The 13,459-nt window shown below is 38.9% G+C and overlaps 1 protein-coding gene across 2 annotated transcripts in view; it reads right to left on the reverse strand.

The window, feature by feature from the left end:
* Positions 1-13,459, reverse strand: part of LOC131227102 (protein transport protein SEC31 homolog B-like) — a 105,231-nt gene that overhangs the window by 23,524 nt on the left and 68,248 nt on the right. For both annotated transcript variants that reach the window (XM_058222809.1, XM_058222810.1), the window contains exons 17-18: positions 7,999-8,114; positions 7,635-7,847 (exon numbers count right to left, since the gene is read on the reverse strand). In XM_058222809.1, coding sequence (XP_058078792.1) covers positions 7,635-7,847; positions 7,999-8,114 — 329 coding nt within the window. The remainder of the gene's footprint in view (positions 1-7,634; positions 7,848-7,998; positions 8,115-13,459) is intronic.

Consider the following 13,459-nt stretch of genomic DNA (forward strand, 5'->3'; position numbering starts at 1 on the left):
TACTGGTGACTCGCTCTGTATTGCTCTCATTTCGAAAGCACCTCCCATTTCTTCTCCCCATATCACCCAAAGGCCAGCCAACAAACAATCTCCAAAAACGCCCTTGCTTTTGAAGACCAACTCCATGTCAAGCCATGAAGACCCGGCCAACAGAACTTGGCATTGTCCAAGCTATATTAAAGCTCCAAAGGAAGCCGCTTCACACAAAGTGAGCATACTAGCAATGTACAAAAAGATGATTGACCAACTCAACACATGTAATACAAATAATACAAACATTAGGGATCACCATATACGATTTCTGAAGGTTAGGATCCTCTCCCTTTCGACTAACCATCTGAAAGCCACAACCTTCAAGGGAGCTCTTTAAGACCATACATGATGTGTCTTCTCGGGCATGCCATCCTTGCTTTGAGCTCTCAACACATGAGTGAACCACAAAATGCCCTGATTTCTTCATCCGCTAAACCATCCTATCTTATTTCTCTCTCACCAGGGGACAGCTTGATACGATCCAATAGATATGCGAGTTCCTCCACCTTGTCATCGAGAAGGAACCTCCAGCAAGGGAGAGACTAAACAACTGACTCCCTGCAATAAGAGAGAAGCATTGAGCAACCTTGTTATTGCATTCCATGAAAAGCAGGCCAATTGCAGAAACACAGCTTGTAGGGAACATTTACAAAGCAGATTTCCTCCCCATTACCAAGAGAAAACCTGACCCCTTCAAAAACATGGATTTCATCAAAGAATCCCCATTCCAAATAGTCAATGCTCTATATAGTGAGGAATCCCTAATACTCCACCCTCTATCCTGACATCCATACTTATCAGCAATGGTCTACCTCCAAAGGGCACCTTTTTACATCCCAAACCTCCACGATCACTTCCCTAACAGTGCAAGATTCATCTGCACCAAATCCCTTATGCCAACTCCTTCATATGATTTACACGCCTCCCCCCATCCTAGCAGATGGAAAATTTTCTTCTCTTTTGACCCCTACCATAAACCTCCCACCTCATCCTCCCCAACCTAACCAACATTGACTTTGGGCATTGAAATAAGGACATGAAGTAGATTGGCAAGTTCAAAAGGGCTGCTTTAATAAGGGTCATTCAGCCACCAAGAGACGGGTACTAACTCTTCCGGTTAAATAATTTACTCTAAAATCTCTCTGCTACTGTGTCCCTCAAATGTTTAACCGGCTTCTTTATGCATAGACGTAGACCAAAGTAGAGTGAAAAGAGCCTGCCATGCACCTAAAGATTCTCGCCAACTGCTCAACCTCCACCTTGGATATGCGAACACCAAACATCTCGCTCTTAGCGATATTTACTTTCAGCTCCAACACTACTTCAAAGCTTATCCAACATGATGGCGTCAGTGTCGCAAAACATAATCGTATTGCCATCAAACTGAAGATGGGAAATCAGGGGTCTTTGACTTTCCAACACTGAACCCACAAAAAAAGACCAACCTCCTACCCACAATCCAACATTTTGCTACAGGCTTCCACTACCGCTGCAAAAAGAAAGGGTGAGAGCAGATCTCCTTGCCTGATACCCCTCGATTAAAGAAGCCTTTTGTAAACCCATTAATCAGAACCGAGAATCTTCCCATACCACACCACTCCCTCCACTTTCACCTACACCCAATCCAACCCAGCATGTAATCTAAGAAGTCTCATTCCACATAGTCACAAGCCTTCTTGACATCCAGCTTGCAAATGATTCCTTTCAACCCATCCTTACATCTTTTTTTTCTTTTTCTTTTTTTTTGAGAGAGAGATAAAGTAAGAAGCTCGCAAAAGTGAGAAAAGAATACAACCCGAGGAAACCTTCCTACTAAAGAATATCAGCCGAGATAGCTTTTACATGAACAACCCAACTCAAGACACACACATACACATATAAAATAAATTAACTTTCCTAATGACCTCCTCAACACCCACCCTCTCATTTTGAAAGCAACATCAATTCCTAGCACCCCATATTGCCCAAAACACGACCATAATAATCAACCTCCACTTTGCTTTTCCAACCTTGCCAACTCCACTCCTATGCCACACCCACATAAAGTCATCCACTGACTTCAGCATCACCTACTCGGTATTAAGCAAACACAAAAAAATGCTCCCAAGCTTTCCGAGCAAACAGGAAGTGAAGAAAAAGGTGGTTGATTGACTCAGTTTCCATACACTAGACAGAGATGTTGAGAAGAACTGGAGATCTCCTTTGAAGATTGTCAACCGTGAGAACCCTCTTCCAACCCACTAGGCCAAACAAAAAACTCCACATGAGGGAGGGATCTGTAGAACTAATGGTGATAGGGATGGGGTGAACCGGAGACTCGACGCAGCAAAATAATCAACCCAAAGAGCGAGTGGACAAAGAATTTACCAAGAACAATGCGTCAACCAAAGCAATAAATCTCCTTGAGAAGGGATTATATTATTTAAATGATCCAATAACCCAACGAATTCAATAATATCCTCATCCATCATATTCCTACAGCTAGGAGGATTCCAAACCATGTGGCCACCCCAAACAGAATCATAATCCGCCACGAAGATGCAGCGATAGAGAACAAGACAAGCTGCTCTAGAAAATAAATCTTAAAGATCATTGTTACCACACCAAACATCACTGAAATGTTCGGCCACCACAATCGCCTTCCAAATACTTGAAGCTCTATATAAAGATCTCTTCACAAACCACTCACCCCCCCTACACAACATACTTGTTAGCTATCACCTCTCCCCATAAAATATCCGGCTTGAAATCGAATCTCCAAATACACCTCCTAAGAAGGGCGAGGATCATATCACCCAAACTTCTAAAGACCGGACTGGCACCCCCACCTCTATCAGCCTACAAATCTCTTCCCATTTGAGAAGGTAAAACTTCTTACCCTCTTTAATGCCTTTCCAAAAGGAATCTCTTCTCAACTTCTCAAGCCCATCCAACAACGACTAGGATATTTGAAGAGAGACATGAAGTATATGGACACATTGGAGAAGGCCACCTTAATTAGAGTTAAATGCCCTCCCAAGGACAAGTACCTACATTTCCAACTTGCTAGTTTTCTTTCGATCCTTTCAATCACCCTATCCTAAAGATGCTAAGCCGGCTTCCTAATACAAAGAGGCAACCCAAGATACTTCTAAGGAAAAGACTCATCTTGCACCCAAAAATGTTAGTGAGCCCACACAAACCTTCCAAGCAGATTTGAATTCCCAACATCTCAGATTTAGCAATGTTGATTTTCAAACCCAAGGTGACTTCAAAACAAAAGGTGATTTTTCAAAGGTTATCTACTGAGACTGCATCGACATCACATAAATGTAGCGTATCATCCACATACTGAAGATAATCCGAGGTCCAAATATATGCACTCATGGGTTATAAGTGCACTATCCAGAATATATCATCTTATTATAAACGCTCCTTCACTCTTCGATATGACACTTGCCAAAACTGCTCAAAATCTGGAAGTTAAAACTTTGGCAAGAATCTTATATAGCCCACTTATCAAAGCTAATAGATCTAAAATCCCTCTCCATACTTATTACCTTTGGAATGATAACAAATAGCAAAGTATGTCTCAAGTTTTGCTGATAGTCGATCCCTCTCAAAGAATGTCCCCTTTCACAACTTCCCAAAAAACACCTAAGAAAACCAAGGGGAAACCAAGGGGCTTCTATTGTAAATGGCCTTAAGTCGGTCGATTTTAGCTTTCTAGGCTTTTAGGGCCTGTCTGCTATCTCAGCAGCTGGGTCCTTTTTTTGCCCTTTTTCTTTTTTTTTTCTTTGTAGGCTCTTTTCTCGTTTCAATGAATTTCTCAGTTGCTTTAAAAAAATAAAAAAATATGTATGTGTGTGTGTGTGTGTGTGTGTGTGTGTGTGTGTGTGTATATATATATATATATATATATATATATATATAAACACCAAGGGGAATCTAGGCCAAGCGCTTTGTCCCTACCCAATGAATTCACCACAACCTTCACTTCATCTTCAGAAAAAGGTTTCTCAAGCGAATCCACCTCTTCCCTTGATAGACTCTTGAAAGAAAGGTTACCCAACTTTGGTCACCTCCACCCTCCTACCGATATCAACTCTTTATAGAATCTAACCACCCGTTTGCATATGATGTCTTTCTCATCTATCCTATTACCCTCAACAACAATGTTATTGATCTTGTTGCATTTGGTCCAAGCACCCGCAATACTATGAAAAAACCTTACATTGTTATCATCGTCTTTTAATCATGTAGCTCACAAGCATTGCCTCTATTTGATCTCTTCTTCATTAAGACGGCAATAATAGTCTTTTGCGAGCTTCCAACGTAAGTTTTTCTCCTCCTCCAACAATTTTGTCTCTTCCAACTTTATGTTGAGAGCTAAGGATGTTTTCAACTTCAATCTCCCTTTTCCCAATACTACCCTCTTCCAGTTTTTAATTTTGTTTTTCCCTTCTGCGCTTCAATTTTCAACATAACTTGAACCTACATACAGTGTTCAAAGTATCAGTGTCGCCACAAGTTTCACTGGCCAGGGATACAGAAACAATATTGATATCGTTGATAACCGGAAATGCGGGGAAACATAGAGAAAATGGTGGAATTTTCAGTGAAACTTCATGAGATGTTAAAATGTACATATTTGCATATTTAGAAATAATAATAAAAAGTACAAAAAGAATGCATTTATAACAAGTTTCCATTTAATGGGGCCTTAAAAGCATTTGTTGCTGTAAGAAATCAATTGAACCATCCCATCCTGCCTATTTAACCATCCAACCTTCCATCCAAACATCCATCCATATTGCAAAATATCAACAACACATGATATTTCACCAAGAAATCATCAACAATTGGAAATGAAATGAAAGATTTTGGTGTCAATATCGCGCATGTTGTAATATCGATAATATCGAGATGTTATCAATATTCTCAATGACAAATTGAACACTACATACAAACATGTGCCTAAGAAAAAATTTCTTTTCTAATAAATAAAATTTTGATGATATGAATACATTAGTGATATCATTGAAATATCGTCGATACACTTATGATACAAGCATTACCTAGAATTTACATACTCGAAAATATTGGCAATACATTGGCGATATTGATGCATTAGCAATACAAGCGACACCTAGAAGTTACATAGTTGAAAATATTGGTGATTATATTAGCGATATTGATACGTTGGCGATACTTAGCAATACATTGCTAATACCTGAAATTTTTTATACTAACAGCGTTATCAGTATCGCTGATCCCGAAATAAAGATAATATCGAAGATATTTCGATAATATCGGGGATAATTTGAACACTGCCTACATAGCCCTCCACATCGAAAGACCCCCACCAGTCTTTCATCAATTTGGAGAAACCCACCACCTCTAACCACATAAACTTGAACCTGAATGGCTTTCAGCCTCAGTTCTCTTCCTAAATTTCCAAAAGCATAGGGAAATAATCTGAAGCCAGCGTCAGTAAGCCACGTTGAGAGACTAGCAAGAATTTTTCCATCCACGCTACCAGGAATAGGAATCTATCATGTTATAACATTTGTTACTTTTACACAACAAATAATGCAAACCTTCCTATTTCAGAAACAGAGAATTGAGACAGCTACACACATACAAGGCAGCTCATGTACATACCACTATTTGTGCCAGCATGGCAAGTAACCACAAGATCAATTACATCTATCAATGTGGTCCCACTGTGTAGATTCTGGCCCAAGAATCAGATCCATCCACTAATCAGGTGGGACACAATCTATGAAACAAAAGAACAGCTGAAGAAAAATTATTTGAATTTTTCTAAGCCGTCAACCTGTTTCGAATTTTGGGCCCTGCCTAATGAGTGGACCAGCCTGATTTTCAGACAAGAATGTCATGAGGTCAGACCTATCTGCTGGACAGTTAGGAAATTCCACCTGTCTAACAGCCTGGCACATGTAGTAGTCTAATCATCTATGCCTTGTACACTTGTTTGGACTTTAAGTAACCAATAAGATCAAAATATCACAATAACAATCCAGTGTTTCAAATAGAAAATAGCAAATGGTTATGTAATGGTAACAGTGGTTACCGTTATGTGTCAGAGGGTCATAACGACCATAACTGCTGTTATAGAAAAAATTGACACAAAACAGACCCATCATGGTCCGTTACGGGGCCAAAATAGGTTTTCTCAAAAAAAAAAAAAAAAAAATCCATAACAACCACTACAGCCAATATCGTAATGGTAACGGCAATGGCTGTAACACGTTTACTGTTATGGAATACCTTAGCATGTAGGTAGCGTTCACTCTAAAGTATGAGGCATAAGCTACGTAGCGTGAGTCGTAAGCTATATGCTGCTTCTAGATTTTTACCAACAGTTGTGCTTGGTTGCACCAAATATCATGAAATTTCATGCAGTGTTTCAAATAGCGCCCGTAGCGTAGCGGTAGCGTACGCTACGTAGCGTAGCGTGGCCATAGCGCTACGTAGCGTCCCAAATAGCGTAAATCCCAGGTAGCGTACGCTACAAGGGTCGTAGCGTACGCTATAGCTACGTAGCGCGTAGCATCCGTAGCGTAAGCTACAATGTATTTTTTTACTATTTTATTTTTTTTATTATTTTTTTCATGTTTTCTTTGTTTCTAATGTTGAGGAATGTGACACTTATATTATACTTGATACTTTTAACCTATGGGATTTTTATTTCTTTTCATAGTTGTGACTGGCGGTTTCAATTAGACTATTAATTAAAGTGGTTTGTTTAGAAAGTTGTTGATGTGATAATTATTTGATTTGGCTTATATGTGTGGATTGGCTTTTGATAAATGATAACTAACAACTTTTTTGAACATGCTTATAATTGAAAAAATGAATCATATTTTGGGCATTTTTATATTTTTTTTCATTTTTTTCACTATTTATTATATTTGTCCTATTTTTAAATTAAAAAATAGAAGTATCGTGTAGCTTACGCTACACGCTACGTATTTACACTACACGCTATAGAGGGCAGAGCGCTACGCATCACGCTACCGCTATTTAAAACACTGATTTCATGATACTTTGCACCAAATTAGAATGACTAATAATGAAATTTCATGACATTTGGTGCAACCAATCACAACAAAAATAATAGCAAAAATAGGGTAAAGATTAACTATAAAGATAAAGAAAGAGCAACAGAACTGGTTCAGAACTATTACTTCTACTATTTTATTAAAATCGCTGAAAAGAATAACTAATTTTTATTGAAAAATGTAACAAATCATTGTAAACATTAGTTGATTTTTGTTTTAATGAAAAATAACTTGTAGTGTAAGCTACGTAGCATGTAGCGCATGCAAATTAGCATGAAGTGAAGGCTACATCCGGCTTAAGCTACTTTCATGAGCTACGTAGTACTAAGGCTAAGCTACGCCTACATAGCGTTAGCTACATGCTACAGTGTAAGCTATTTAAAACACTGTAACAATCTAAGATTAGTAATTGCAATGCAGTACCAAAAGCCATTCCAAAATAACATATAAGTTAAGGATGATCAGTATTCTTGAAAAAACGGGGGATGGTTCATTTACTTCCCCTTTCGAAACAAGCCCAGAAATTCGGATTACCTGTGGAACCTGAGATGGCTGTGATGGGAGAAACACTTGGGGGAATGTTGCTGGCTGAAAAGATGAAGTAGGGTACTCTTGGAACTGTTGTTTCGGCTGCATGTGTTGATATCCTCCCCGCCCTCCCCCAAACGATGCACTGAAAGATTGTTGGTAACTTTCACCATAAGGACTGCTGGAGACACTCTGATGCTGCTGCAGTTGCATATTGTCCTGGTGTAGAAGAACAAAAAGGAATGTGAAAATTTTCACCTGAACATACAATTATCCACAAAGAAGCATAACCTTGAGATAAAAAAGGACATACAATTCTCTATACAATCTGAAAATATCAATCTCAGAACATGTGCTAGAAGAGAAGCACCTGATAATAATGTTGAGAACCACCAACTACACTAAAACCAGATTGATCTGCACCATAAATAGGTTTTGTTTGCAGTTGAGTGTTATCTGATGGCGAAATTTGTGGTGCTTCTGTCTCTGAAAAAAGCACCAAATCAAAATCACATTGTGACAACTGACAACTAATCCAAAAAAATGCAGATGAATTTGGTATGTAACAAAATTAATTTACATGACAAACAGTTTGGCAAACAATGTAGCGATATATAGCAAGTTTTAGTATCCAATCATCATAGGCTTGTCCCGGATATTATGGATCACCGTGCGGCAGCAGCTTTAGTATGTAAAAACCAAAAAAAATGAACTTAAAATATAAGGAAAACTGAAATCAATGCAGAAACTGTTAAAATAGTTGGTGAGTAGTATAATAGAATGAGTGTATCTGTTGACAGTACATGTTTTCAGTGGCCCACCATATTGACGGATCATATAGTGTAGCCCACGTGTTATCCATATTCAATACCATGGCAAATATAGCCTAGGGCCATTCTAAAGAGTAGGGGTAGGTCACCTTTCTTATCATCTAAAACTCAGAAGGGCATTTTAGTTCTTTTCTTGTACTTTATGACAAAAGGGTGTGTATGTTTGTGTGAGGGGGAGGGAATGATCCCACATTTTTTCATATTCACTCTTATTCTTCCTCTTTTGCGCTTTTATCTATTCTCTTCTCCCCATTTCGTCTTATACCTTCAATCATAAAATTTACATAGTATCAGAGTGATCCTCACATACAATTTTCTTTTCTTTTTTTCCCTTCTTGTGAAACTCTTCTTTAATGCTCAGGACTAATTTCAGTTTTAGGAAATCTAGGGTTTTGATTCCCTTGGGTGTGCAAAAACCATGTTGGATGTGGTGCTGTGCGCTAACGATGCCTTCTTTTCAACATTGGATATCGGTGTTTTAAATAGCGAATAGCACAGTGTTCACCGCTCTGAAGAATGAGGCATAAGATACATAGCGTGTAGCATAAGCTACGAGCTACACACTACTTTTGAATATTTAAATAAAATAATAGGAAAATAGGGCAAGGAGTAAGTATAAAGAAAAGAAATAGCAACAGAACTTACATAATTAGTTGCTCTTATTATTTCACTGAAATCATTGAAACATTAACTATTTTTTAGTGAAAATAGAATAATACAATAAATCATTGAAAGCATTAATTTATTTTACTTTTCTAATGAAAAACTCATTGATTGGAACTGATTTCTTGTTTGTAATCAACCAACATAATAAACTATTAAATAGCGCTTGATTGTCGTCAACCTATGAAATAGTCTATAATATTGCACCTACGGGAATTTTATGCTCTCATTGCCAGTCCCCAGCCCAGATGGAGGGTTGCATCAGGTTGACAGCCAGCATAAAACCTATGCAAAAACTTCCAACATGAATCCGAACAATATGACATTCCAAACTCATGCTAGTGCTATGATGATGATGAATGTTTTAGTGAAAAATAACATGTAGCGGATATTACATAGTATGTAGTGTAGGCTACGTAGTGGGTAGCGTACCCCATGTAGCATGTAGCATATGCTACATAGTGCATAGCACATGCTACGTAGTGTGTAGCAAATGCTACATGCAACATAGCGTGTAGCATATGCTACATGCAACTTAGGCAATTCTCTTGAGCTATAAAGCGTGGGCTAGGCTACAATACGTAGCATAAGCTATTTAAAACACTGTTAGACATAAAGAGGAATCGCAATATTGTAAGGCTTATCCCCATGTTCCACACCAAATGAATTATTGGTGCGAGCGCAAGGGGTATTGTATGGTTACAGTGTAATGGACAAGTGATTGTAGGAGGTTTTGACAGATCATTTTCTACCGTTGTGTGATTGAGGTGTTTCTGACAGCCCATTTTCAATTGTATGTGTTTCTAGCAGCCTGTTTTCAACATAAGTTGAGTGTTTTCCATATAAGATTGATTTATCCATGTTATAATGGTGGGAAGAGTTGATGGTAAGTTGTGTGTTTTCCATATAAGATTGATTTATCCATGTTATAATGGTGGGAAAAGTTGATGGTACGGTCATGGTGTTCAATCTGTCAGATCTTCTTGGTGTCCAGATGGCTTGGCTCAAATTAAATGAATCCAACAATCCTTGATGGTCTAAATCTTAAAAAAAATTCCTAACTGTGAAAGGGAAACAAAGTATGCAACTGCAAGTAAACCCAAGGAAGGTGCTGGTGACTATGATTATTGGATTAAGAGAATAAACAGATTATGACCTAGCAATGTAGGGGAATTTTCAAACCGGGCTCGAGTGGGTGGCCTATGTTAAGTGAGGGCACACTCGGGGTGGGCGGCCCGTGTGAGGCGGGTGGCTCATGTGAGGCGACCCACATGTGAAGTGGGGCCCACGAGGAGGGTTTGGCTGAGAACCTAACTTGGGCTATGAGATAAAGGGATTGATTCGCCACGCTCTATCAATTCGAGATTTCAGAGCAAGTGGTTAATTGTCCTGCGTCAAAAGTGGTATTAGAGCGAGAGGTCTCGTGTTTGAAACTCCTCACCGGGGGTGATTAATGCAAAGCCATTTTCACACCGGACTCGAGTGCCGAGTGGGGTGGCCTATGTGAAGGAGGGATACACTCGGGGTGAGTGGCCCATGTGAGGTGGTGGCTCATGTGAGGTGAGACCCATGTGAAGTAGGCATGGTATCCCAAATCGGTTATGTATCGGCCGTAACGGCCGATACATAACAGTAACGGTGGGACCCGTTACGCGATACGGGGTCGAAACGGCCGTTACGGAATTCTGTGACCGTAACGGCCATTACGGGCCATAACGGCCGTTACGGACTTGAAAACAAAAAAAAAAAACGTACATTTTTTTCCTTTCTTTTCTTCTTCTTCTTCTCGAGCAGCTGCGGCTGCGCCCGGCTGCAGCTGTGCCCTGCTGAGTGCTGCGGCTTCTTCCTCTTCTTCTTCTTCTTCTTCCTCTCTCTCTCTCTCAATCTCTTCTTTCCCCCTTTCCCTCTTTTTTTCTTCTCTTCTTTCCCTCTTTTTTTCTTTTCGTTTCCCTCTCTCTCCATTTTTTTTTAATCTGCAGCAGCTAGCTACTATTGCTGTAGGTACATGTCACGCAAAGACGAGCGCTGACAGTCCTCGAGCTCCGAGTTGTACGAACAGTTCAAAGGAGATCAAAGTTATTTGGGCTCCACAGTGATGTATTTATTACATCTACACCGTTCATCTATTTTCAGAGATCATTTTAGAGCACCACCCAAAAAATGAATTATATCCAGAGATCATCTGGACCACACCAAAAATAGCAACAGAGATAATGATTTTCACGGTTAAATAATTTGTAGGGTGCACGGTAATGTTTATTTTCCATCCAATCTGATCAGACCCGAGTGGGCCCCACTATGATGTATATTTTTTATCTATATCGTCCATCCATTTTGCCACGTCATTTTAGGTCAGGATTCAAAAAAATAGTAATATCCAAATCTCAGGTGGACCACACCATAGGAAATATTGGTTATAGAATGCTCACCATTAAAATTTTCTTAAAGTCCACTGTAATGTTTATTTTCAATCTAACCTATTAATTGGGTCACATTGACGTGGATGAAGGGAAAACACACATGTCAGCTTGATCTAAAACTTTTCTAGCCCCAATAAATTTTTAACGGTGAACATTTAATTATTGTTGTTTTTTATGGCGCAATCCACCTGAGCTTTGGATGTGCCTCATTTTTGGGCTCATGCCCTAAAATTATTTGGCAAAATGGATGGACGGTGTGGATATAACACATTCATCACGGGTGGGGCCCAAAAAACTTTGACACGTGTGCTGCACTTTACATCTGAGTCCCTCCTAATTCAAGCCTTAAAAAATTGTACACGAGACATATTAACTTAAAATTTGACAATTAAATTATGGACTGCAATTGCTAACTCACAATGCCAAAATCAAATTATTTGAATAGTTTTAATTGTTAATTTGTGAGCTTTTATTTTTTAAAATAGGGCCTTTTGATTTTTATTTTTTTTAATGATTCATTATCCAATAAATGTCCACCAATTTACAAGTGGGATAATGACAATAAATGACATGAATTTGAGGCTAATTTGGAGAATAGATTGGTCCTCCAAGTCAGCCCCAAATTGGCAACGCCATCTACCTGAATTTAATTTCATTTTTTTTAAAGAACTATGGGGAGAAATGATATCAAGTTGTTAAGTATATAAATTACATATTTAAAAAAATTAAATATATGAATTTTGTAGTCAAATTCAAGTTACCTGGTTAAAAAATTAATCAGACAGTCCGATACAACTTCTCACCAAAGAGTGGACCGTTACACCATCATAAACATGTTCCAATTTATAAATGAATGCATATTTGGAATGCTTAGAATATTCCGGATTTAATCCATATTTTTTCATTTTTTTTTAGCAAAACAAAAAAAAAAAATTGCGCCGTTACGGGCCGTTACGCTCCCATATCGCCGTTACGCCCCCGTATCCGTATCGGTTTCGGAGGGCACCGTTACGCCAACCGATACCGATATGGGACACCTTGGAAGTAGGGCCCACGAGGGGGGTTAGGCCTAGGGCCTAACCTGGGCTATGAGACAAAGGATTTGATTCGCCACACTCTATCAGTTCGAGCTTTTAGAGCAAGTGGTTAGTTATCCTACGTCACCTGGTTGCGGAATGGTATGAAACCCTTGTTCAGTTCTAATGTTATGTTTTTGGACAGCAGGAGGGAGACTTGAGACTCTTTGCATGAGATGTATTCTTTCGATAAGAATGTCTTATATATTTACCAATCAATCCACGATATTTTTGCATTACAACTTACATTGGGTGATAAGAGTCATGGAGAAGACTTAGCTTTAAGTTAAGAGGTATGTGGGAGGAGCTAAACACATACCAGCCCCTTGCAACTGATTTAGAGAAACAAGGGCAGCCACATTAAGAGTTCCAGGTGCAGGTTTTTATCCAACTTTAAAACTGAGAATGATCCAGTTAGAGCTTAGATTTTGGGAAGTTGAGAAATTACATGTTTGAATGAAGTGTACACCCTACTTCAAAGGTTGCCTCTTTGAACATTCTGCTATTAGTGGTAGACAGGTTTGCTCTTGTTAGTCGTGGTAGTGGCATTGAGACAGAGGTCACGGTGGTGGCCACTGTGGACCCTGGAAGTGCACACATTGTGGTCTCAATAATCATACTATAAAGACTTGCAAGGATATATACGTGATAAACCTATGTTGGCCAACCTGAAATACTTTGTTGAATATTGCATTAGCGTTCAATCTGCTGGGCCAATCTACCTTGATTCATTGATTTGGTAGAATATGACCATATGATTGAGGAATCAGGTGTGTGTGTTCTATGTTCTTAACAAATTAATTTGTAATACTTCTATTACCTTAACTGATGGTACAACATTT

This window comes from Magnolia sinica, chromosome 15, assembly GCF_029962835.1.
Source record: "Magnolia sinica isolate HGM2019 chromosome 15, MsV1, whole genome shotgun sequence".
NCBI lineage: Eukaryota > Viridiplantae > Streptophyta > Magnoliopsida > Magnoliales > Magnoliaceae > Magnolia > Magnolia sinica.